The following is a 24,433-nucleotide window of genomic DNA, read 5'->3' as shown; positions in this document are numbered from 1 at the left end:
GAGTATATAAATTCATTACAAATTTGTAAAGTTTACTATAAATTGTACAGTTATATACTTATCTTATCTCACGTTATGCAGCTCTCTTCTTGTATTTGACCATACGCGGAATGTGCTTTGCTATGCAGAACAAAAGTTGTTGGCCTCTGACTTGCCTGACCTCTGCCCTCTCCTGTCAATCATCCATTTGCTCATGCAGCATGCTCAGGGCCTCATATGACAACCTGTATCTGTCATTCTCGACTTGGAATTGCCATAATCTGTGGTGTGGGGCAGGTCGGGTGGGAATCGGCCAGTTCCTGCTTCGGTAGTACTCTCACAGACATCCAACTGGTGAAATAATGCATAGCCCGTTCAATGCTCAACTAGTTTAACGTTCAGATCCAATCTCCCTGAGTGAGAAAGGATTAGGAGCGGAACGCTTCGACACCCACAAAAAGTAATCAGAATCAACACTTCACTGATATAACTGCTCAGAGAGTAGAGGTCAGCAAGTGGAATGTCGATCTTCTTCACATGTAAAATCAAACTAGAACAAAGTCTGTCATAATCCCGCATGATGGTATGTCCATGCCCTAGTTCAGTAGGTGAGTTGATTTCACCCGTTGAAAATAGTACTTAAGATGTGGATAACATCGACATCTTATATTAACTACACAGCTATTTGATCTTGAAAACGAATGCTTATCTGCAATTCTTGGAGGAAGAAACTTGCTGTGCCAAGACCATGGGCCCAAACTGATGAAGTCCCTCAACATCCACCACCGATAGATAGGTAGTGCGAGGCGAAGACTCTCTCTGGCTGCCAGAAACATCCCTCCATGATGCTCTGCAGTGAACAGTTCCCATGTAGTGCCATCGTAGATGCTAATACTCAAGTCTCATGAGGTTTCACCGATGATGGTGGAGGTGGTCCTGCGAAGTTGTAGGCTCTCAAGATTGTAGAACAGAGACAGAAAGTCAGAGTGGTCCAAGAGACTTCCGCAGTAGATGCCGTTGATAGGGGGATGAACAGTCTTTTCCATAGTCTGTGAAGATCTCTAGACACGTCCAGGTAGATACGCAAGGCAGGTACTGGGCACAAGGACAAGTCTTTATTGTCATCTGAACCCACAATCAAGGACAGAGGTGGAATAGAGAACAAGCGATCCAGCTGTTTGGGCAACTTGTTTGAGGCAATTAAGTCCCACCTCAAGCCAAGGAAGACCTTCCCATGATGCGTCCAATGCATGCAGCTCATATATACGGGCAGCCGTAACCAGAGCTAGCAAAGATGAAGGTCTTGAACTTGAAAGGTTCATAATCAGGCGATGTAAGATGAGCCAAAACCACTGATAAATCCCAAGCCGGAGGCCGGAATTTGTGTCTGATTCGCTAACTTGTAAAACTTCAGGAAGCATTGTAGTTCTGAAACAGAAATCTTCATTCCTGTGACTGCCGCTATAACTGTGTTAAGCGCTGCCAGATATGTCGCTAAAGTAGAACCTTTCAGCTTCTTAGAGGTCCTTAGATGCTAAAGGTACTCAGCAACCATCTGGGTTGTTGCCGTTGTAGGAGATTGGAAACCCTTAGAACGGCAGTATGCTTCAAAATACTTCCCCTTGTCATCATGGCTGAAGCAAATTGACACTAGTATCCCTTTGCAACTAAGGACCGATGAAGATGTGCCAAAAGTGAAGGTGTTTGAGGAGATCAATGCAGCTGATCATAGTGTTGATGGAGCTGAAGATCTCTTCAATCAGGCAAAGGCACTGGATTGGCTTCGGCGAGCTGTACCAGATCTACGTACCAACTTCTGGCCAGCCATTAAGGTGCAACCAAAAGCAGTGTCATCTTCTTGGTCTATTGTCAGCAAAGTTAATGGATGGCAATATTTCTAGAACACTTCTGGATGTAGTTTCCATTCTGTTGGGGACGGACGAACTGACCGAGATAGAGAGTCGGCGATGTGGTGATGTGAAGTGCCTGATCTTAGAGGAACCACAGAACCAACACTTGTTGATCTAGCAAATGTGCTCTGCAACTCGGACCTGACGCGTCTACGTAGAGGTGATGCATTGGAGCAAATGGCCCTAACAAATGGTGGTAGCTGAAGTTGCCCTAAAAACCTCATTGCTTACACTGATGACAGAAGCCCTAACAGTCCCTGTCATTGACAAAGTGTTCTGGGTTGAAAAAGTGCAAGGGGAATAAGACATTGCATCTTGCAGAGATGAGCCCTCAGCACCAAGATACCACAGCACAAAACAGTCTGTTGACCTCTGTGTCAATGAATTGAAGACAACAGGTAGGGATCTGTTCCAATCTCTGCCGAATGACGAACTAGTCTAACTGGTGTACTCCAAGTGACGAAGGAGGAGTGGGGAATCGGCTGGGTCTGGATGCAGTCACAATGTCTGCACTGAATACAATCCCCTTGCGATGTAGATAGCTGACAACAGGCTCCGTGACCCGTGTAAATAGCTACGGACAAATTCCAAAATACAAAAACATGCCACTGATAGTGGGTGCCCTCGACAATGGTCAGCTACATGAAATAGAAAAAGGTAGTAGATTCAATGCACTGGAATAACCAATCTACCGTAACATTCATAACAGACAAAACTGACGAAATGACCAGGAAGCAATGCCTGTGGATCACCTTTACAAAACTGCAAAGACTTCAGAACTGAGGGTTGACATGAACCGAATATCTTCCGGCTGATTGATGAAGGGCGAAAGGAGTCACTCTTACCGGGAATGGCCCTGAAGATCATCACTTGCAAATGAAGGTAGGTATAGTAATCCACTTTGTTGGGCCAACACAAGTATGTTGGCAAGTCATAATCACTTTCAGCATCAAAGTCTCTGGTAAACATACAGCTGTCCGCTATATGCAATGCTAAAAACCGGACCACACAGTCGTCAGTTAACCAGACGAGACCCAACTCCAAAAATCCGCACAAAACACTATTCCGAAACTTGCTGATGCTGTAGACAGAAAGCAACAGAGATGTTGAACCAGGCCAAAAGTATACCTTGCCAAGACACACAAGTAATCCATCATAACTCAGTGAAGCACTGGAGACAATTCATAAACATCAACGTCTAATGTCCGGAATAGGAGGATGAAGGAATGGTTCAACTGCAAGCCTCAAATAACCCGACGGATGAGACAAAAAGAATGCAGCCTGGAACCGAGCAAATAAACGGAGCACTGGGAGGTATAGTAACTTGGAGACGAAGCTGATCCAACAAGGAATGAACGCCAGTGGATAATCCTACCGAGTGATGTAGGGCAACCTGGTGGCTGAGATAAATTCCCATGATGTACAGATAACGACGAAGATTCCACCAGACGCGTCGCACTAGGTGGTAAGCTAACACCACCTGAACCAGTATCGCAAGATGAATCGATACAACAAAGGTCGCGTAAGAGACAAGCACTGAACTGGCAGAATGTGATGCATTGAATGCAAGTGCTGAACTCTGTGAGTAAGTGCCGAACTGGTACCACTGAGAGTAAATGCCGAACAGGTACTACTGTGAATAAGCCTCAAACCAGTACTACTATGAGGACGCACCGAACCGAGAAACAGTGCCTTCTAACAAAGTCGACGAATCCAGAGCAAACAGTCTTCATAATGAAAGCACCAAAATGCTGTCAATTCATGTTGACTCAAAGTAGTCGTAGAAGTCGACTCAACACATTCCACATATGGTTGAATACAAGAAGAGAGCTGTGTAACGTGAGATGGGATGAGTTTAAAAATAAAAAATTTGAGAATTTATGCAAACTTTTGTTGCAATACACTCCCAGTAGAAGTGGAAACTGGTAGGATGAATGGTCTTTTGATGCATGAATTTCAATAATGGAGGAAGATTAGGAACTGAATTTTCTTTCTCTTGGATCCTGATAAAATCTTCAAAGAAGGCAAAATGTACGAAGAATTGTTCAAAGGGGAGTACAATCCCACGGCACGTAATCATGTGATCAGATATTGTAAACCAACAGTGATGGTTTCCTAGAATCTGATAGGTCAAATAGTGTTCAACATCCCTGAAAATGATAACCACACATTAATACGTTGGCACTACTATGGTACTACTTTTCCTGTATGAAATTGCATAATGGAGTAAAATTAACACTTCAATTTCTTTCTCTGGGATTTTGACAGAGTCTAAACTCTTGGAAGAATTATTCAAAGATGATGGGTAGAACAATCCAATGGCACATAATCATATGTGATCAGATAATAAAGTGATTGAAGAGCCATGAAATAATATCCTTCAATGATCTTTATTCTGTAAATCTCAGGCATTGGTGTATTTAATTTGGTACAATATTCCAAGATTAAAGATTATTATTCAGCCAAGGAGTAAGCTAATGATACTTGTTTCAGTACACTGATCTTCCAAAAGACACAAATCCCAGCACTCAGGACATTTCCTCTTCCATTGGTAATTCCAGTGCTAACGCTGACACGGCTTCATCTTGTCCAATGAGCGTCCCTCCACCGTCCCGCTTTGCTAAGGTTGAAGAAAATGACCTGAGGGAAGTAATTAATGAGTCATTATTGAAAGCAACCAAGAGACGTACCATTTGGGGTGTAAAACTCTTCACAGGTGTGTACTGCAACGTTTAACGTTTTGTAAACAAACCAAAAGGAAGTTACATTTTAGTTACCTCCCTTACTGTCAAACAGCTTCTGAACACAATTAACAAAGAAATAAAAGCAAATACAGATTTATTTCAGAAAAAAAGCCCCAGCTTTCAACATGATTTATATGATCTAACACTGAATGATAATATCATTCTATTATAAATTAGCAAAATGTAAATACTAATCGGTAATCATGAAAAGGTACTAAAGCAGTCTAGGAAACCAAGCTGAAGTATATCAAACCAATTAAAAAAGGTTGAAATCTTACCTTTTTTGTCCAGTTTAACTTTATCCTTCAAATCGTACAAGTCCCACATGAATCCATACACTAAATCGTTCTTTCAACATCCAAAATCTGTCGTTGATATCAGCAATTCAGCTTGGTACTCCTCTTGGTACGTTGGCAAAAATTCACTGTCACTCTCACAAATGATGAAGAAAATCTCCAAGAATACCAAGTTGCCACACAGGTACACAAATCACTGCCTTCGCACAACAGTCGTTGCCTTGCTATTCCATACTGGAACCGAGTTTGAAGTTTAAAATCATAGCGCATCGAAACCAGCAGTTAACAGAAGTCAAGAGGTCATGCCCAGTCTTTTCGCAGGGTCCTGATGCTAACACGTCGATTCTCATGCCATTGCCCGTTTCATCATCCAGGCCCTCTTCACACTTGCAAAGTTGTTCAACCATGTCTGTGATGGGGATGTTTCAGGGCATACACAATTCCACCAGTTATATAAATGTCAGCTTTGTTAATCAACAGTAGGCATCACTTGACATGTTGAAATCAATGTGATCATCCTTGATTCGACCAGTCTATGTAAAATTACATCAGGTGGAAAGGGTAGCTTAAAATTGAATTTGTTCATTGTAATTCCAGTGGTATTGCAATAACTGAGATTAACACAAAGAGATGTTAAATGTTACTCATCAACTTTAATTAAAAAATGAATGAATACGTTAAGTTTAGTGAGTTATAGTGACACTTAGTTATTTCGAACATGACATAGCCTATCTGCCCCATTAGATAATAGCGTAACCCTTTTTGTGTCATTTCTCGTATCTGGGGCAACAGCGAAGTAGACCCCGGGAAGCCAACCACATTGAGACCCACAATAGCACTACATTCAATAAACTCCTTGAAACGCTTCTCACAAAAAACAGTTTTACAATATTGACAAATAATCTGGTTTGTTCAATCTCCAGTATTCACTGGAATTCAACATAGGCAAATTTTAAAGTATAAAATCTTGGACTGACGCTGTCGGTTTTAAACTAAAAATTTATTTTACTTGTGCTTCAGTTACTGTTATGTAGTTTCATTAAATGATCATTTACTTTGTAATTATCCATCACTGACAGTATATATGTCAGCGAAAACACTTCTCCTCGGATTTGGTAGACAATGTAAAACCATTGGGGTCAGAAAATCCCTCCCCCTCCAGTTTGACATTGTCTGTTTAAAATGTTCCATACATCATGCTCAAAGAATTCTGGTATAGGATGAAAAAGAAATGAGGATGCATAATTATGTTTGTTCAGTTTAGAAATCTTAAACATATATTTCCAGTTGTTGAAATCTGTATTAGGAACCAGTAAGCATGATCAAAATCAGTCACAGGTTCTTGCTGTTTGACAACCAGTTTCTCAACAATGTTTTTTCTTAATCAGGCAATGACATATGCTCATCAGGGCCTGAGGCAAAGGGAAAGAAATGCTGGCAGATTTGAGGTTCACGTAGCATGGGACAAAGCACACCTTCAGAATTATGTTGTCAATAAAACCAACACTGACCTCCAGTCTCCTGATAATTTCTCTGAGTGGAAGAGCAGCCTCATTGCCTCCTATGTAAGTGGTGGCTGGTAGACGAAAAACTCGATCCAAGTCATGCTCCTCTGTGCACACACAATGTAAAGGTCATCAGTTTCACCAATAACAATAAACATTCACTAAGCTTGTGAAAATTGACTGTAAAACACCAGATGACCTCCCAAATGCACTAATGAAAAAGAAAAATTTCTCTGATGGGCACTTTAGAAGTTGAGTTGATGAAAATCTTTCTTATGGACATAAAGGTGACATTTTGACATAAATTTTAATGTTATCACTTTCTTGACACCACCATTAGAATCTATGGTGAAACGTTGCCTGTCACAGAATAACAGAAGTTGAATATCCATGAAAAATTGTTTTCATTCTTGAAAAAGACAAAATGAAAATGTTTATCTTGGAAAACAGGTAGAACAAATTCTGACAAAAATTTCACACACAAATTTTGTACTCTGCTTGGACTTGTTCAAAGGACACCCTCAAAACAGTGAGTCAAAAACAGTATTAAAGCAAGTAACATTTCCAAACATAATTATTCATAATCCAATGGACCACTTATAGTTGTTATTTTTCAATAATTTTCTAGTAAATATCAATATTTTATGTACAGGAAAAAAGCAAAACATGACTTTGTGACTTTAAGAGATCAAGTTAATTCAATTTGTTATATTGTAAATAACTGACTTACTGATTAATGTTCTTTCCTCCAAAAAGACATTTATTTAAATTTATTTAAAAAGCATTTACACTAAAATCAGTATGAGTTTACTGTGTGTAATAGTTTACACTTGTAACACTTCAGACAAAAACTATCAAATCTTGGTTAGTCTTCAGACAAAAACTATCAAATCTTGGTTAGTCACGCAAACATATGCCACATCCAAAAGTAAGCATGCAAATAAGCATGACCACAAAATAGCAACATTTCTGAATAGAAGGCAAGAAAAAAGTTCAGTGATTCATTACAGGAACAGCACCATGGACATGCAGCTCACCTGCTTATGAAATCGAAGGTTTAAAAAGTTACCGGTACAAAAATCAAACTCACAACAGGCAATGAACAGAAGTTGCATTGATATTCATATATTTCCTGCATAAATACTATAACACAAAAATGTAGCATACTACTAGGATCAGATGAAAAACACACATGCCTAATCCTAGTGCATTATGCCCACAAAACTTTTTGTTATAGACCACTTGTTGTAAACCACTTCCATTTTCAGCAGCACCAAAGCACCTGATATTTTTAAATATATTCATTAAAACAACACAAAATTGGATTATATTTTCCTGCATAAAATCAGATATATTTCTTAAATGACGACTTCTAATTGGCTTGAAGTTACTTTAAAGGGAATGTTTTCACAAAATCACCAGGAGATTTGGAGGAAGTGTGTGCAAAGCTAATTTCTGTTTCCGGCTTAGTGAGTGAAATAGTAAACATAAATATTCAAACGCCCAGATAAGCTACATATCATTGTAAAATATGCATGGAAAATGTCAAATTATGCACAAAATAATTGTTGTGTACCAATTACGCATTTAAAAATGTTAGACATACAAAAAGTTTTTAAAATGTGTGTACGTAATTTCATGGAAATCGTTCGCGTAGTGAAAAGACATTGGCTGCTATCAAGTTGTATTGTTTTTATAGGACTAGTTTTGTACTGTCAGTAAAGGGGGAGTGATTTTTTATGAATCATCCACTATATGTAAGTTGCCTAGATATGACATTAGGCAGTACATGCCAGCTCTGCAAACTTACTCAGTGACATGCTCAGCTGAGTACAATCACTGAAATACACACATATTTGAAAGCAGTGGGTAATGGAATGTAAAATACCCATTCAACAATGATAATACCTACTCTAAAAAAAATACTGTAGCATTCACATGTGTTAAATCTTATTTGGAGTGCTGCAATAATCTTAATCTCTACATAAAAAATAGTGCCTTACAGAACAGGAGATAAAATCATCAACATTTTGCCCATTTTATCCCACTGCTGTTTAGTTTTTCTAAGGCAGTTTAATCATAACTGTAAGCAGTGTAGGAAAGATAGCCCGTCCCAACGTCCCAGACAGGTGAATTTTGTGTAAGTCTTGAAGTCTTGAAATGCCAAAACAGGTGAATTTTGTTTACATCTTGAAGTCTTCAAAGTTTTAAGTCTTGAAATGGTGTTTTATTCATATCTGGAGGACATGCTACATTTTGACAGGACTGGTAAAAAAAAAAAAAATTGACCAGCCAGTCTACATTTTTCCTACATTGTAATAATTACACTTTCTTTCTAATATCAAAATAAGGACAACTTATTGATTTTTATTGATCCTTGGTGTCAAAAAATTACCCCCAAAACCGTATTGATCAAATGCCACTGATATGTCCGTGTTTTGTAACCAAGATTTGATGATGACTCCTGACAATAACTATACAGAGTCAAATAGGCCGTAATGGTCTTTAACCATATGAACTAAAAAATCCCAAACAACAAAAACAACAAATTAATAAAGCTATTGTGAGGAAACGTAACATTCAGCATATATATTGAAAGAACTGAACTCTTCAGGGTGATGAGGTAGCCTACTATTTGATACATCTGGAAACAAATGATTAAATAATAATTTATGTGATCATGCACGATTGCACACAAAAGTTGCTAAACATAGACTTATCTTTCACACTGATATTGCCAAGGTTCATACAGACATGAACATATCTAATTCAGGCCTGTCACTACAGTGTCAGCTGTCCTTCTCAATGTTGTTTCAAATTGTGCTAGTTACTGGTCTGTCAATATTTTTTAAAATCCAGTTTACTACATCAGTCGTTAGGCTGAAAAATGCAGTATGAATCTGGTTCGCCACTTAACAAGATACATTTTCACAACTAATACACAAAACAAATAGTGCCTGTTGCTAATATGAAATTGTTTTAGCAGGAAAGGGTTCAAGGGAGGCAACTCATGGGTGAGTGAACTTTACGTACTCTTCAAGAACAAAATATCAATACTTTAACTGACAAGCAAATTTCATTTTCTCAAATTTCAAGGCTTCTCAAACTATTGCTTTTACTGAAAGATCTGAAAGTTTTCAAACCCGTATGAGCCTTGACTAATCAAAACATGATTTTCACAAATCTTCCTTCTGTGTTCATTTCTTAATAAAACAAATAAAACTGACAATGACAACATGGGTTTGACATGAATAACAGGCCACACTTAGACAGTTAATATGTGAAGCAGCAAAGAATGCCCACTATACTAAATTGTCCTTTGGTTCATCACAATATCTCAAACATACAGTAAATCAGGAGGTCACACTCACATCAGTGTATCATTTTTTAGTAGACTGGTGATCATGCTGTTGACCACTGGATTGTCTGGTCAAGACTAATTATTTACAGGTTGCTGCCATATGGCTCAAATACTGCTTGGTGCATGTTAAACAACAAACAATTTAACATATAGATGTTGAACATACTGTGTCTAGAATGAAGCCAGAGAGACAGATGAACCTTGACACTGAATAGCAGTATTTGATTGGTAGGATCTCTAATTCAAAAACAATAGCAGAATTCAAAAGTTTACAAAATCATAAATATGTCTCCATCAAAATTTTATATGCTGTGGTTAACCAGAGTAGAGGAAAGTCTGTGCAGACAGAAGAATTGTTAAAGTAGCAGGCTTAAGAGAGAATGAAGCCGATGATGAAAACATAGAACGGCACACATGACCACAGGGTACACCTCAGGGTATTCCTACACAATGCATACACTAATAAAACCAATGCCAAACATGCAGCAACTTGTTCCTATATTCCCACCATCCCCAAAAGACATTAAAGTGAAACTTGTTGTGAATGTTATAATGTCATCTACACTAGATGTTGACTGACAGAACAAAATGGAGCTTTGTTGTGTACCCTGCTGTCTGGGCAGTTTGATGGGCAACATGGGTCTTACCAAACTTGTAATGGCTCACAAGGAGATCAGGTGGAGAATTGGCATTCAGGTCCACTTGGTTGATCTTCAAGGGGTCTAAATCTGCTATATGATGTCCACGAATCTAGCAATGACCAAATACAGACAAAAGAGGAGTTATAGACAACTCGGTCAGAGAAGGAAACCAACCTTTTCCCAGAATTGGTGAGCAAAAGTGAGGATCTGAAAAAAAATGTACAAAGGTCCCACCAACATGCACATGGACTAACTTCATCATCCACACATGGCTGGTGATAATGCAACATAACTTTCATATTACCTGGCATCACATGTTCCAGTGCTTCCAAAGCATCCTACTGCTTATTCTTGCATTTACACTGCTGATGACTAAAGGTGCTATGTAATTAGCCTTGAAAATGGGGACAAACAAGAATAAAGAAAAGACATAAGGTTTGGGTGAGGTATCAGAATCTGCAAACGAATGAGTATTAACAGGTCCTTGATTCATCAGGTCCATGTCAACCGCCTTCTCCATCTGCAGATGAAGGATTATCACATACAATAGTCAATGTAGAAACACAGAACTAATCCTGTGAACCAAAGGGAAAACATTCAACAGAACGTAAGCAAACTCAACTCAATAAACTACAACAACTCCTTCATACCTACCCAAACCGTAATTATTGGGTAAGAGTTCGCTAGGAACCTCAGAATCTAGATCGACATCAGAAATACCAAGGGGGTCCAGACTTGCTACATTGTGACCACGTATCTGCAGGGCCCATGAAATATCACACATTAGTACTGCAACAGATCTTGGTGAGCAATACAAATAGCTGATGAACACAATAAATCAGACTATTGATGGCAATTAGGTCGCTCAGCCAGGTATGATAACAGAAAGTCATGCACTGCCTATTGGCGCAAGGGGTCATCTCAAAGATATTTTGTGCTTTTTCATGTGTGTTGAATATGTCTCATCTACTGATTAACATGTTACATGTCTTTCCTTCAGGAAGTTTATGTTAAGACATGTAAAAGTGCACGATACTCAAAGAAAAGCATCCTATTACATGTCTGAAAATACATAGGTGACATGACCACCCAAAAATTGACAGGACAGGATATTGTTATGTATGGTAGGACATGCCGTGTACTTCCCTGCTTTAATACCCCGATGGGATTATCAAATCTGAACTGTTATCTCTATCCCTTAGCCCGACCCCAACCATCGTCTGCTTCACCAATCCTGGTTTTGCTTTTGGGACAACCCCTCCTACGTGTTTCTTTTCATAGCTAAAGTAAGACACCATGGTAGCAACATCCTTAATATTTTCAGCATGAAAGTTATTATCTTTTACGTCAGCTAAATCCATGGTCTGTTCCAAATAAGCCGCTTTGGACTTTGCATTGCTCATGTCTCCTCAGTAAAGTTCTATTTTTCATGTTTTCCATCTCCCTACCACTGGACCTGTAGTTAGGCCAAACATATTTGTGAAATAAAGTTTTCTTTCTATATTTCCGACAATACTATAGTTCTTGTCTAATTGTAACTCGTCATGAGAAGATCTCAAATCCCTCTGGCTCACATAAATGTGAAAGAACAAATCATCTGAAAGTTACTTGAAGTCAGATTTTCTTTTATTAAGTCCAAATCTTTTCTATGGAAATCATGTGAAGTATAAATGCCAAATATCTGTAAAAAGCAAGAGGATCTGTTTGATATACAGTGGAAGCCGTCTAAACCAGCGCTCATTGGGACTGAGGAAATAATCCAGTTTTGACAAAGTGATGGATTGTGGAGCTGATGGTGTATGTAGAAGCCATGGATGAGGCGGAGATTTTATGTCGGAGTTGAGAACATGCCATATGGGGCAGATGCCAGTTTTGACAGCTTCCACTGTATCTACCAAGTCCTGCACAAAGACATTGAATGGTTTTCAAGTTGTGATCTGGAATTGAAGGTCACCCCTTCATTTTGAGAGGAAGTCCAAAATGTTTTCATGGAAACCAAAACAAATTCTGTTAAATATATCTTGTTAAAAAATATTTAACATTTGTTTAGTTATGCTTCGGAAACAAAATGACTACAGATGGACGGACGAGGCTTCTACTATATCTGCATTACATGAAGGGAGGGGATAAGAACTACTTTGTGGTCGGCATTACATTTCAAATATATTGTCCATAGATGCAGGAGCAATACAATTTCCACAGTGTTTCCAATTATGCAAGAATGAATATACTTTTGAACAGTTTCTGCAATTCACAGCAGTTACATTAAGGTAACACAAAGTTTAAGTCAGAGCCTCATAATTAACACATGCTATCAAGACCATCTTTTCTAATGCTGCTTTTTTTTTCTCACTCGCTTCAAAGAGAGTACATGATTTGAAAAGATTCCATTAGAAGAAATACAAGCCAATGTTCAACCTCATCAGTTGTTTTCGAGTCTGACCATTCAAAAATACATTGAGAGAATTTATGAGATTTACATTACATTTTAAACAGAGTAAGGACCTTTATCTGCTTTTTCAATATAGATGTATTGATGTCCATACAAAGACAGATTAAGACTTCTTTTGCAGTTTACATCTCTTCCTTCATGTGAACCAGCATATACAGGCTCAGTTACAGAGAGAAATAAAGAGCCTGATCAAAGGGTCAAAACATACACTAATGTATACAAAAGTCATCAGCAGCTGACAAATCCCCCCAGATGAACAAATCATCTAACAGTTACTTGAAACCAAACTTGATTTTTTGGACAAAGTCCATATCATTTCCAAGGAAATGATGAAAAATATCAATGCCAAAAACAAATAGCAAAAGGCTACTTCAAGATCTGTGTATCTGTCGAGTCTTGTAGAAAGATACTGAATGGTTTTCAAGTTGTGCCCCTGTAACGAAACCAATCTCTCCCTTTTAAGACTAAATCTGAAATGTTTCCATGAAAACCCAAGAAATATATAAATAACAAAAACCTGCGAACAGCAAGGGCACCACTTAAGCTTATGTTTGATATATCTACCAAGTCTTGTTGAAACATATGGAATGATAACTGAGTTGTGCTCTAGAAATGGTCATCCTTTAAGACCAAGTTCAAATCATTTCATGGAAACCCAAAAAAATAACAAGAGTCATCAGAAGATGACATACATGTATCACCCCGGTCCCAACATATTTGAAAGGACAAATCATCGGGCAGTTACTTAATGTGTTTTTAGACCATGTCTGAATTTTTTCCATGGAATTCATGTAAAATATAAATGCCATATATCTGTAATCAGAAAAAGACACCATTTCAAGATCTGTCTCGTATATCTGCCAAGATCTTTTGAAAGATATGAAATGGTTTTCGAGTTGTGCTTCGGAAACAAAGTTGGCAACATGTTCATGGAACCGAGAAAATAGAAAATCAGAAAAACCTGTAAATAGCAAAAGGCACCACTTAGGGGTCTGCCACACATATCTACCAAGTTTTACTGACAGATATTAAGAAGTTTTTGAGTTCTGCTCCGGAAACAGAACACACCTCTCACTTTTGACACTAAGTACGAAATGCTTCCATGGAAACTGAGAAACTAAGAAATCACAAAAAACTGTAAATAGCAAAAGGCACCACTTTACGTTCTGATTGATATATCTACCAAGTTTTGCAGAAAAATATTGAACGGTTTGTAAGTTCTGCTCCGGAAACGAAGCACATCGCTTCATTTTGAGACTAAGTCTGAAACGTTTCCATGGAAACAGAGAAAATAACAAGAGTTATCAGAAGATGACATATCCCCCCGGCCCCCACATGTTTGAAAGGACAAATAATCTGAGAGTTCCTCATTGTTTTTTCAGACTAAGTCTGAATTGTTTCCATGGAATTCATGAAAATTACAAATGCCATCAGTAATCAGCAAAGTCACAAGATCTGTCTCATATATCTGCCAAGATCTGTTGAAAGATATGAAATGGTTTTCCAGTTCTGCTCTGGAAACGAAGCCCACCCTTCCATTTTGAGACTAAGTCTGAAACATTTTCATGGAAACCAAGAAAATGATACATCACAAACACCTTTAAAAACCAAAAGGCACCACTTTGGGGTCTGCCACACATATCTAGAAAGCTTTACTAACAGACATTAAGAAGTTTTTGAGTTCTGCTCCAGAAATGAAACACACCTCTCACTTTTCAGACTAGGTCCAAAACCTTTCCATGAAAACCAAGAAAAAAATAAAACACAAGATCCTGAACATAGCAAAGGCACCACTATAGGTTCTATTTGATATATCTACCAACTTTTGCAGAAAAACATTGAATGGTTTTTAAGTTCTGCTCCGGAAACGAAGCCCATCTCTCCATTTTCTGAAACGTTTCCATGGAAACCTAGAAATAATAAATCACAAAAAACTGTACATAGCAAAAGGCACCACTGCAGGTTCTGACTGATATATCTACTGATATAGTTTTGCAGAAAAATATTAAACGGTTTTTGAGTTCTGCTCTGGAAACGAAACACACCCCACCATTAGACTAACACCAAAATGTTCCATGGAAAAACAAAAAAAATACAAATGCCAAAACTCTGTAAATACCAAAGGCACAACTATAGGTTTCTGCGTTATGCTCCGGAAACAAAATGATTACGGGCGGATGGACAGATGAGGCGTTGACTATATCTCTCCCCCACCCCCGCATTACATGCCAGGGGGATAAAAATGACAAAAAATTTGTAAATAGGAAAATGCACCACTTCAGGTTCTGTTTGATATGCCCACCAATTTTTGTTGAATAATATGAAACGTTTTGGTTTTAGTTGTTCTGGAAACAAAATGATTATGGACGGACAGACAGCCGAATGGGGCATTGACCAAGGTGGTTATTCCCACTAGTAAGTACACATGTACCAATTTCATGGCAATTGAACAATAACATCTGAAAACATACTGAAAATGGGCATTCAAACTACATGACTCCAAAATACTGAAAATGACTCTCCAAAAATAAATATTGTGAGTCACCGTGACTCCCATTTTTCAGTCTGTGTAAAACCCTATACCTGTTATGGCAGCATTTGTAAATCAATTTGACATTTCTTACACAAATACGTCACTGGTTGAAACAATATTAATGACTAAAACATCTATCTTCACTGGCACAGCGAGATGATCTGGTGAGCAAATGACAAATGGATTCCATCATAATCTCTGTATAATCTTTACTTATCTCTGCAGTGTTGACCTGCTTTAATAACAAAATATCCTGAAGAAATAAGCATTAACAATTAAAACCCATATCATTTTGTTATAGCAGTTAACATCACATCAACTAAACATGTCCACACAAAACTTTGCATCACTTGATCACTACTTTGAAATCATTATGATTGGTTTATACATAACCTTTATGTGACTTTACGTCAACTCCTTTACTTAGAACCATGCAGTCAGAAAGATTAGTCAAGAGTCCATGAAAAATGAAAGTTTTGTCAAAACTAGCTTGGAAACTAACCTGATAAGAGCGAATAATAGACTGAACAGACAAATGATCCTCTATGGTCTTTTCATCAACTGGTGCACCTTGCGCTACAGCATGCGTGGGAATGGGGGCGACAGTCAAACTGGCAGACGACAGTGATGGTGGACGGACATAAGCTTGACCAGGAGGGGCTCCACGTGCAGTATGACGAAAGAAGGAATCCCAAGACTGAAAAAAGGGAGAACTTTACTCAAAATCATACAATCAAATAAATGGCACAAAACATAGCAACAACATAGGTGGACTGGTCATTTCATGAAACATACAAAAGTAATGGTGGCATAAACTGGTTACAATAGCTTCTCCATAAACACAACAAAGGTGTTCTGTGTCTCAGTACATTTCTTTATCATGTCTATCGATGTGATTTTTCAATATCTATCAATATCTTCAATGTCTATCAATATTACACATTCCTGTTATGAAATATTCAGGACCTCATGCATCAGAACAATTGTTGGTATAAATTAGTGCAATGTGTGGTCTCAACATGAACAAATAACAGCATGCTGCTAATTAATGGTGGATGACCAAAGTTTAAAGAACTGTCATCTTAATAACAAATTAATTACTATTAAAGACACTGATAAACATTGCATGAGGTTTTTGAGGCCATTCACAATCGCTCATCACATTCAATCTTCATTTCACAAGGGTTTTGTCTGTTGGGCTCATACCACTAAAAAAAAAATTCAAGTAACAACTATGTTTTTTATTATAAAGAAAGCACATGAAGATACACGGAAAACATATTTCATTGGTTGTTATGGTCAATTCATTGCAGAAACACAGATGAACACAAGCACTGTATGGACACAATGCACCTTCTATTGTGATAGGGGTCACTTGCAAAAGTCACAGGAACTAGAGTTCTCTAGTCCTGCATGTGTCCCTTTCTGTACTCAATGGAGACGAAGCATTATCATCTCTTCGATGCAGTTATGGGAATAGCTTAGCACTCATTGCTGGAACTGCAACAACTCGGCAGCATTTACTGCGGTGGATGATTGATCCTTACACTTTGCCATAACACGTCCCACAGGTGTTTTCTTCTAGTACAGGTAGTAGCTTGCAGCATAATAATAGTTTTACTGTGGACACATATATTATTTAAACCCATGTTTAATTACATGTTTGAATATGCAAGCAGTGATTAAGGCTCCGTAAATGTAACATGTTATGAAAACGTGGTTCTCAAAACAACAAATACTCCTGAGAATATAACGTGATCAAAACAAGCAATTTGTTTGGTTGGTCAGGCTGTCAACAAAATGCCTGCTTTCCCGCACGTGTGCTTCGAGAAAACATTTCATGTTTGAGAAAGGCCTAGTTCCCGTCACATTCATGAAAAAGGTTGGAAATGGATAGCTTTATTAATATTTGTCACAGCTACTCTTAGATGGATAGCCATTCCATTCTGATTTCTATAAGTCGACATGTAGATCTTAAGTTCAACGTTTCTCAATTTGTTCACACACAAATAATTGATGTAGTATTGCGTAATTGTAAATATAGTGATCTAAATTCATCTTTGTCAAATTAAGTGCTTTCTTAATCCATTTCCAGAAAGAATGGGTTACGATCTCGTGTCATATGACATATCTTTACTTCAAGTAATCATGTAGCAGTTGTCTCATCAGCTGCATGATGTTGCATTCATAAATTCATACTTGTAGTCGAGTTATATGCACCTTGATTTTAATCATATTTTAGTTGTTCAATTGTACATGTTGAGTTAAAATCATGTCATCAACAATTTAATTTTGGTCCAAACAGGTTACAGTTGAACCCTGTTTATTCAGACCCCACATATAAGGAAAACACATGTCAAGTTGGATTAAGGTAAACTACACTGTAATTGTACTGTACATAACACTTCTAAATTGACCCCTACTATCTGTCACAACGCAAGTTAAAAATAGCTTGTCACATAATGTAAGTCATGTGATCCTGTCCGGAAGTTTACTTTCTGCAGACAGCATAAGTTCGACGAGATATATATGTCATATGTAAGGCATTTAAAATTAAAAAAAGAATATGCAATTGGCAAAATCAAGCCTTTACGTTTTTTATCTAACTTGCCACCTGAAGCTCCACATGCTACATGATTACGTCCGGGACAACCTGACAAATTAATGGTACACTTACAGGACATTTTTCAAGTGAAACCAAAACGTCCGGATAAACAGGGTTCGACTGTATTACACCCCAGCATGCTGGAATGCACATGCAAAGTAAGATCTTAAAAGCTTTAGGATGTAAGTTCATATGCTGTGAACGTACTCTTCACAATTTTATAACTGCACTGAACTTTTTGCTTTTTTTAAATGATTTATAAAATGAGAGTACCAAACGTTACTGGCATGCATGGTCCAGGGATGTCCTGTTGCAACATTGCTAACCTGAACACTTAGTTGTGTGAGAAAGCATGAGGCCTATGGTGACGAAAAGAGTCATCAGAAGATGACATATCCCCCTGGCCCCCATATATTTGAAAGGACAAATCATCTGATGGTTACTTGATGTTTTTGAAGTTCGAATTGTTTCCATAGAAAGCATGAAAAATATAAATGCCATATATCTTTATATAGCATATAGGACCACTTCAAGATCTGTCTCATATATCTGCCAAGATCTGTTGAAAGATATCAAACGGTTTTCGAGTTCTGCTCTGGAAACTAAGCCCCTCCCTCTAAGACCAAGTCTGAAACGTGTCCATGGTAACCGAGAAAATAATAACAAAAACATGTAAATTGCAAAAGGCACAACTTTAGCTTCTGATTGATATATCTACCAAGTTTTGCAGAAAAATATTGAATGGTTTTTGAGTTCTGCTCCGGAAACGAAGTCCATCCTGAGACTAAGTCCGAAACGTGTCCATGGAACCCAAGAAAATAATAACTCGCAAAACCCGGTACATAGCAAAAGCCACCACTTTGGGATCTGCCACATATATCTAACAACTTTTGCTGACAGACATTACACAGTTTTTGAGAAGTGCTCCGGTAAAGAAACACACCTCTCACTTTTGAGACTATGTCCAAAACGTTTACATGGAAACCGAGAAAATAATAAATCACAAAAACCTGTACATAGCAAAAGGCACCACTTTAGGTTCTGATTGATATATCTACCAAGTTTTGCAGAAAAATATGGAACAGTTTTTGAGTTCTGCTCCGGAAACGAAGCCCACCCCACCATAAGACTAACACCAAAATGTTCCATGGAAAAACAAAAAAAATATAAATGCTAAAAATCTGTAAATAGCAAAAGGCACAACCATAGGCTGAGATTACTATATCTATCAAGTTTGGTCTAAAAATATTGAACGGTTTCTGAGTTATGCTCCGGAAACAAAATGATTACGGACAGACAGACGGATGGGCAGAAGAGGAGTTGACTATATCCCCCGCATTACATGCCAGGGGGATAAAAAGCATTAGTGCACAGCGATGTAGACACCTTAGCGTTTTCTTCCCATTCCTTTAGAGTTGGTGCTGCAACTACAGTGGCACCAAATGGCATCAATCCACAAATAATTAAAAAGTATGGTAGATGGGGGTTCCATGCATATGAATCCTAAATTGTTTACCTGTAATCATTTTACAGTTTATCAGTTATGTTCCTTTCACTTGTCCCACTCTTTCATGTGTGGCTGATTGGGTCATCCTACATAGCAAGAGCCCGATGCTCGTCTGGGATGCTGCAACATTATACACAGTTCGCTTGAGCTGGTATGAGATGGCGGGAACTGGTCCTAATCATCGAGAGGGAATGCGTCGTGTGGCCACATGCCAAGGTGCTTGTAATCCACCTTGGATCAAATGACATGGTCCACATCAAGACGAGTTTGCTGTACCTCAACATCTATGAGTTGTTGCTGCAGGTGCAGCTACTGCTGCCCAACACAAGGATTATGTGGTCGAACATGCTTCCCCGTCGCTATTGGAGTGGTGCAACGTCGTTTTCAGCCATCGAGGGCTCCAGCAAGACCCTTAACAGGCAGGTTGGGAACTACGTAAGGGAGCTTGGGGGCATGCAAATAAAGCATGATATTGAAAGTGCGGACAACTCCATATTGTCATGGGATGGCGTTCACCTTTCCCCACATGGGGTGCAAGCATTTGTCAAAGACACTGACTGCGCCGTGCTGGCTGCTTTGAAATCTACGTAAAAACATGTACCTGGGAAAAGGCAAGCTATGGTGGGGAAGCAACCCGGTAAGTTAATGGTCATGTTTCTGGGCTCGGCACATGCGTCCTTTGGCGGGATTCTTGGAGGCTTAAACATATCATAAATGTTCTAAATTTAGGGGTCCTACTTTTCAGTTGGATCTTATTTTCCCTCCAATTATATCAGTGGTGGGGACTATTTTGGCATATAAATAAATTCCTGCTTCTCAGCGGAAGTATTTCTTTATCTATCATTTTGCTGCTGCTGCAACTTCAATTGCCAATACTTTATGCTGCTGCTGCTGCTGCTGCTGCCAACTCTGTAATCGAATCATTTAACTCTGCTGTCATAGTTAAATTAAGTTAGGGACCATCAAAGAGCCGCCATCCTCATGACCATTAACCCACAACAACTTTTATTATTTGTGTTATATGCAAAACGTCAGTGCATATTGGGTTGACGTTGCCCGTCCAAAGGAGAATGTGTTTTGGTGAACTTCCAAAACTGCAACAATTTCCTCTAAAACCAAAACAAATACATCTGTAATGAAAAACTAATCATTTTCAGAGGAAAAATGCGTGCAGTTTGGTAAACATATTTTACTGTTTTGGTGATGATCGTTCTGTTTTGGTGCACACGAGTACAGTTCTGAGGATTTGTTCACCATTTGTATGGTAGGCCTGATCCTTAACATGTTACTGGACAGTGTTGTATGGTGGCATAACAAGGCATCTCACCACTTCCTAAATGTATGATTCATTATTTAATACAGGTTTTAATTAATCTAATTAATGAATTGATACATGTCTTTAGCTTCAGATGAATTTTGTTAAGGCAAGTAAGTGATGAGATTCTGATATATTATCTAGACAATATTTACTTTCTCAGATGGGATCGGGTGGTCAGGCTCGCTGACTTGGTTGACACGTAATCGGTTCCCAATTGCGCAGATCGATGCTCATGTTGTTGATCATTGGATTGTCTGGTCCAGACTTGATTATTTACAGACCGCCGCCATATAGCTGGAATATTGCTGAGTGCGGCATAAAACTAAACTCACTCACTCACTCACTTTCTCAGAATCAGGTTGACATTATTTCTACAATAACTGCTTGAAATACCGCTTAAGAAAATCTAACAATTGTGAAACATGTCACTTACTTATTAGAGACACAACCCACCTTATGTTAATTAAAGTAAATAGTTTGGAGCACTTAGTTTTAGAGCACCACACTTCTCATTAGAACCTCCACTCATCGAATCACTGTCGTAGGCGGCAACCAGTTTGTAAGAATCCCTCGGACGAGAACTCATGACCTTCAGATTGTCAGCCTGATGGTTAACCAACTGAGCTACCTCCCCACTGTTGAACAATGTGCAAATTCATCTAGTCATTACTGTGACTTCATGGATATGAACAGAAAGAGTCGAACTGGTCATGGACAACTACGAAGGTTACAGGTAGACTTGGTGTCTCGTGATATTAATCTACGATGAGTTGCGGATGAATGGCGCCAATGCCATTTGGCACACTTGCCCCATTTAGTAATCTGCAAGAAATGAGCCGATATGGCTTGAACTAGAAACAGTTGTTGACGTCACGTGTCAGATGTCGAGTTCACAGTGCATGTATGAATGACATGCTTTTATAAAAATCATTGGGTGATTTCATGACGGAAAAGTGTTGTAGGGAACACTGTGAGGATAATGCAGATTGCATGAAGGAATGAGGGAGACATGAGCATGTCTAGTGACAGCACGAGGGTGAGGTTGCCTTCGAATCATTACTGAACAAATGTAGCATTGAAAAGTGGCTTCAGAGCAAGTTGCAGGCCAATTTTCATCAGCCATACACTTCTGTGTAGAAACATTACATGGTGTAATTTTTGGTCTCCCATTTTTGTGTGCAAAAAGTACTAAAAATGCAGTAGTAAAAACAAGAAATGGCACTCTTGCATTACACTGGACATCTACATACTATACTGAATTATGTCCTTTACTCTAACCCTAACCCCTTGAAATAATTCTGAAATAAATACATTGACAGAACCAACAAAAACATGGCTGACATGTCCAGTGTAATGCATTCTTGACGTTTCTAAAAATAAATACTAATAAACTTCATATCAGTGTAATGATGCAAATTACTGAAAATTATACCTATGCATATTGGTTCATATTTATAATTCATTTAGTCCTAATAGTTATGTTCAAACCGAAACATATTTAAATAATTAAATTTATTCCAACTGCAAAGAACAGCATACAGTAGAACATGACAAGGTAACACATTCTTGCTAAGTGATAAAAATACAAAATACAAAAATACAAAAAATATAACACCTCAGCACCCTGTAAATTGGTGTAATACAAATAAATAGGAGCCTAATTAGTGAAAAAAGAAAAATACTTTAAACTGGTGCTTGCCCAAAATTGTGCAGCTGCTGGTAAACAACTACTGGAAACACTTAACACTGTTGGGCTTATGCAATGACATAGCTAGTAGAAATGAAACATCTGTGAGCGGAGCTTGAACGCACACATTGTTATGCTGATATGTAAGGGCATTGTGAGTGTGCTTTGGAACAAAGTCACAAAAAATTACATTAAAAGGTATTTTTATGACAATTTTTTAATGTTTATGGTGCTGTATTCTAAACGCAGGCCCACAGCTTTTCCCAAACAACAATTTTCTACAGTCCATTTGAAACAAGATACCAATGAATTGCTTTACACCCTGTTCCTTTCGTTACCACTCTTTACACCCTGTTCGTTTCGTTACCACTCTTTACACCCTGTTCCTTCCGTTACCACTGCTCCCTTCTAACAAACACACAAATAATGACAACAGCTTCTTTAGCAACATTTTTTTGTGTGTGTGACAAAATTGATGCAAATTGTTTCTAGAGTTGGTCTTTCTCTTATATCTATTTGTTTTAGCGTTAGATTGCAAAAAGATTTTATTCAGAATTCCAAAACTATCAAAAGGCACCAGTACACCACTAGGACAATCTATGTGTCAAGTTTGGTGAAGAAATATTGCACGTTTTTAGAGTTCTGCTCAGGAAAAGGAAATGTGCACGGACGAACGGATGTGGTGCATTTCAATACCCCCTGCAAAACGTGTTGCAGGCAATAACAACACATATTGGTTGAGGACAATTTGGGCAAAATGTCTTTGGACTAAATAATGAATAAATGTGTTTGCAATATGCAAATTCATAAGTTAATCATTTATTCACCTTATGAACACTGTCAGGATCTTTCTGCCACGCCAAATACATGTCCTCAAGATATGCCGAGGAACTGCCACTCAGGAAGGGCTCTGCTGCTGCTTGGGTAGCAAAGGTTTTTGCTTGCCTTGATGTGTCATCAGGTCGACTGGAATAGGCTCTGCTCAAACAAGCTGTTCGAGCCCTTGACAACAAAGTCCTTACAGGCAAGCGATACATCATGTAAACGTCTTTTTTATATGAAAATGTCTTATATTATGGCAAAGATGGTGATCAATCATAGATGCCAGCCTGGTGGCTGGATTACACTGTAGTAGAAACAGTCAACGTTGGCTTGTTTTCTTCCCAACTTGGTCTTTCACACCAGTTGTTTATCTAATGGGGTATCTCCCTGATCTTGACCTTCAAGTACGCTTCACAAAATTACGTAGCATCACAACTGGGGAGAAATCATCTAATGACAGAAATCTGTGTGTCGAAATGCTGTTTTCCTCCGCTTTTCTGAATGTCGAAAGTCAAAACTTGCTTTCGGAGCAACACTGTGCTGTGACTTTGTAACTTCCCAGGAAATGGCGACCTTGTCGTCCGTGAGAATATCTGCAAATACGGAAAGCACAGAATGTGATCATGATAGGTGCTGAACTGTCTCAGAAGAAATACCACATAACATTAAAACGCCATCGGAGATTAAAGAATCCAAATATCTACTGTTCTACGTACGTGTGATTTCTTAACTCTTCCTATTCAACCCAAGTTGTCGATCTCAATGTCAAATGTTACTCTCGCGTGATAACGCGAGAGAGTGAATGTGCCGTTTTGGCGCAGATAGTTTGGACTTCGGGGTTGTTTAGCTGATGGGTTATGTGATAAACACGTTTATTACTGGTTATATTATCGACAAATCGGCGTCCTTTCCGCTCCATGGCAGTGGTTTTGATTTTTTCTTGCCAGAATTAAGGCCATTCAGTGCGCTCAAATCCAGAACCCATTTGTTTAGCGGTGCAAGGACGTACCATATACGTGTATTTACAAATACGATACGTCCTTGGTGGTGTGTGCACGTGGTCATTTGTATGC

General features: G+C 38.4%; 1 protein-coding gene across 1 annotated transcript in view; it reads right to left on the bottom strand.

The window, feature by feature from the left end:
• Window positions 1-24,166, bottom strand: part of LOC137283498 (2-oxoglutarate dehydrogenase complex component E1-like) — a 68,014-nt gene extending 43,848 nt beyond the window's left edge. Inside the window, exons 1-5 of the mRNA XM_067815031.1 lie at window positions 24,077-24,166; window positions 23,366-23,953; window positions 15,924-16,118; window positions 10,443-10,545; window positions 6,441-6,541 (exon numbers count right to left, since the gene is read on the bottom strand). Of these exons, the coding sequence (XP_067671132.1) occupies window positions 6,441-6,541; window positions 10,443-10,545; window positions 15,924-16,118; window positions 23,366-23,578 (612 nt within the window). The 5' untranslated portion in view covers window positions 23,579-23,953; window positions 24,077-24,166. The remainder of the gene's footprint in view (window positions 1-6,440; window positions 6,542-10,442; window positions 10,546-15,923; window positions 16,119-23,365; window positions 23,954-24,076) is intronic.
• Between the last annotated feature and the right edge of the window lie 267 nt (window positions 24,167-24,433).

Source organism: Haliotis asinina, chromosome 5 (assembly GCF_037392515.1).
Source record: "Haliotis asinina isolate JCU_RB_2024 chromosome 5, JCU_Hal_asi_v2, whole genome shotgun sequence".
NCBI lineage: Eukaryota > Metazoa > Mollusca > Gastropoda > Lepetellida > Haliotidae > Haliotis > Haliotis asinina.
Note: the sequence above shows the minus strand (reverse complement) of the source record. Positions and strands in the feature narration are given on the sequence as shown.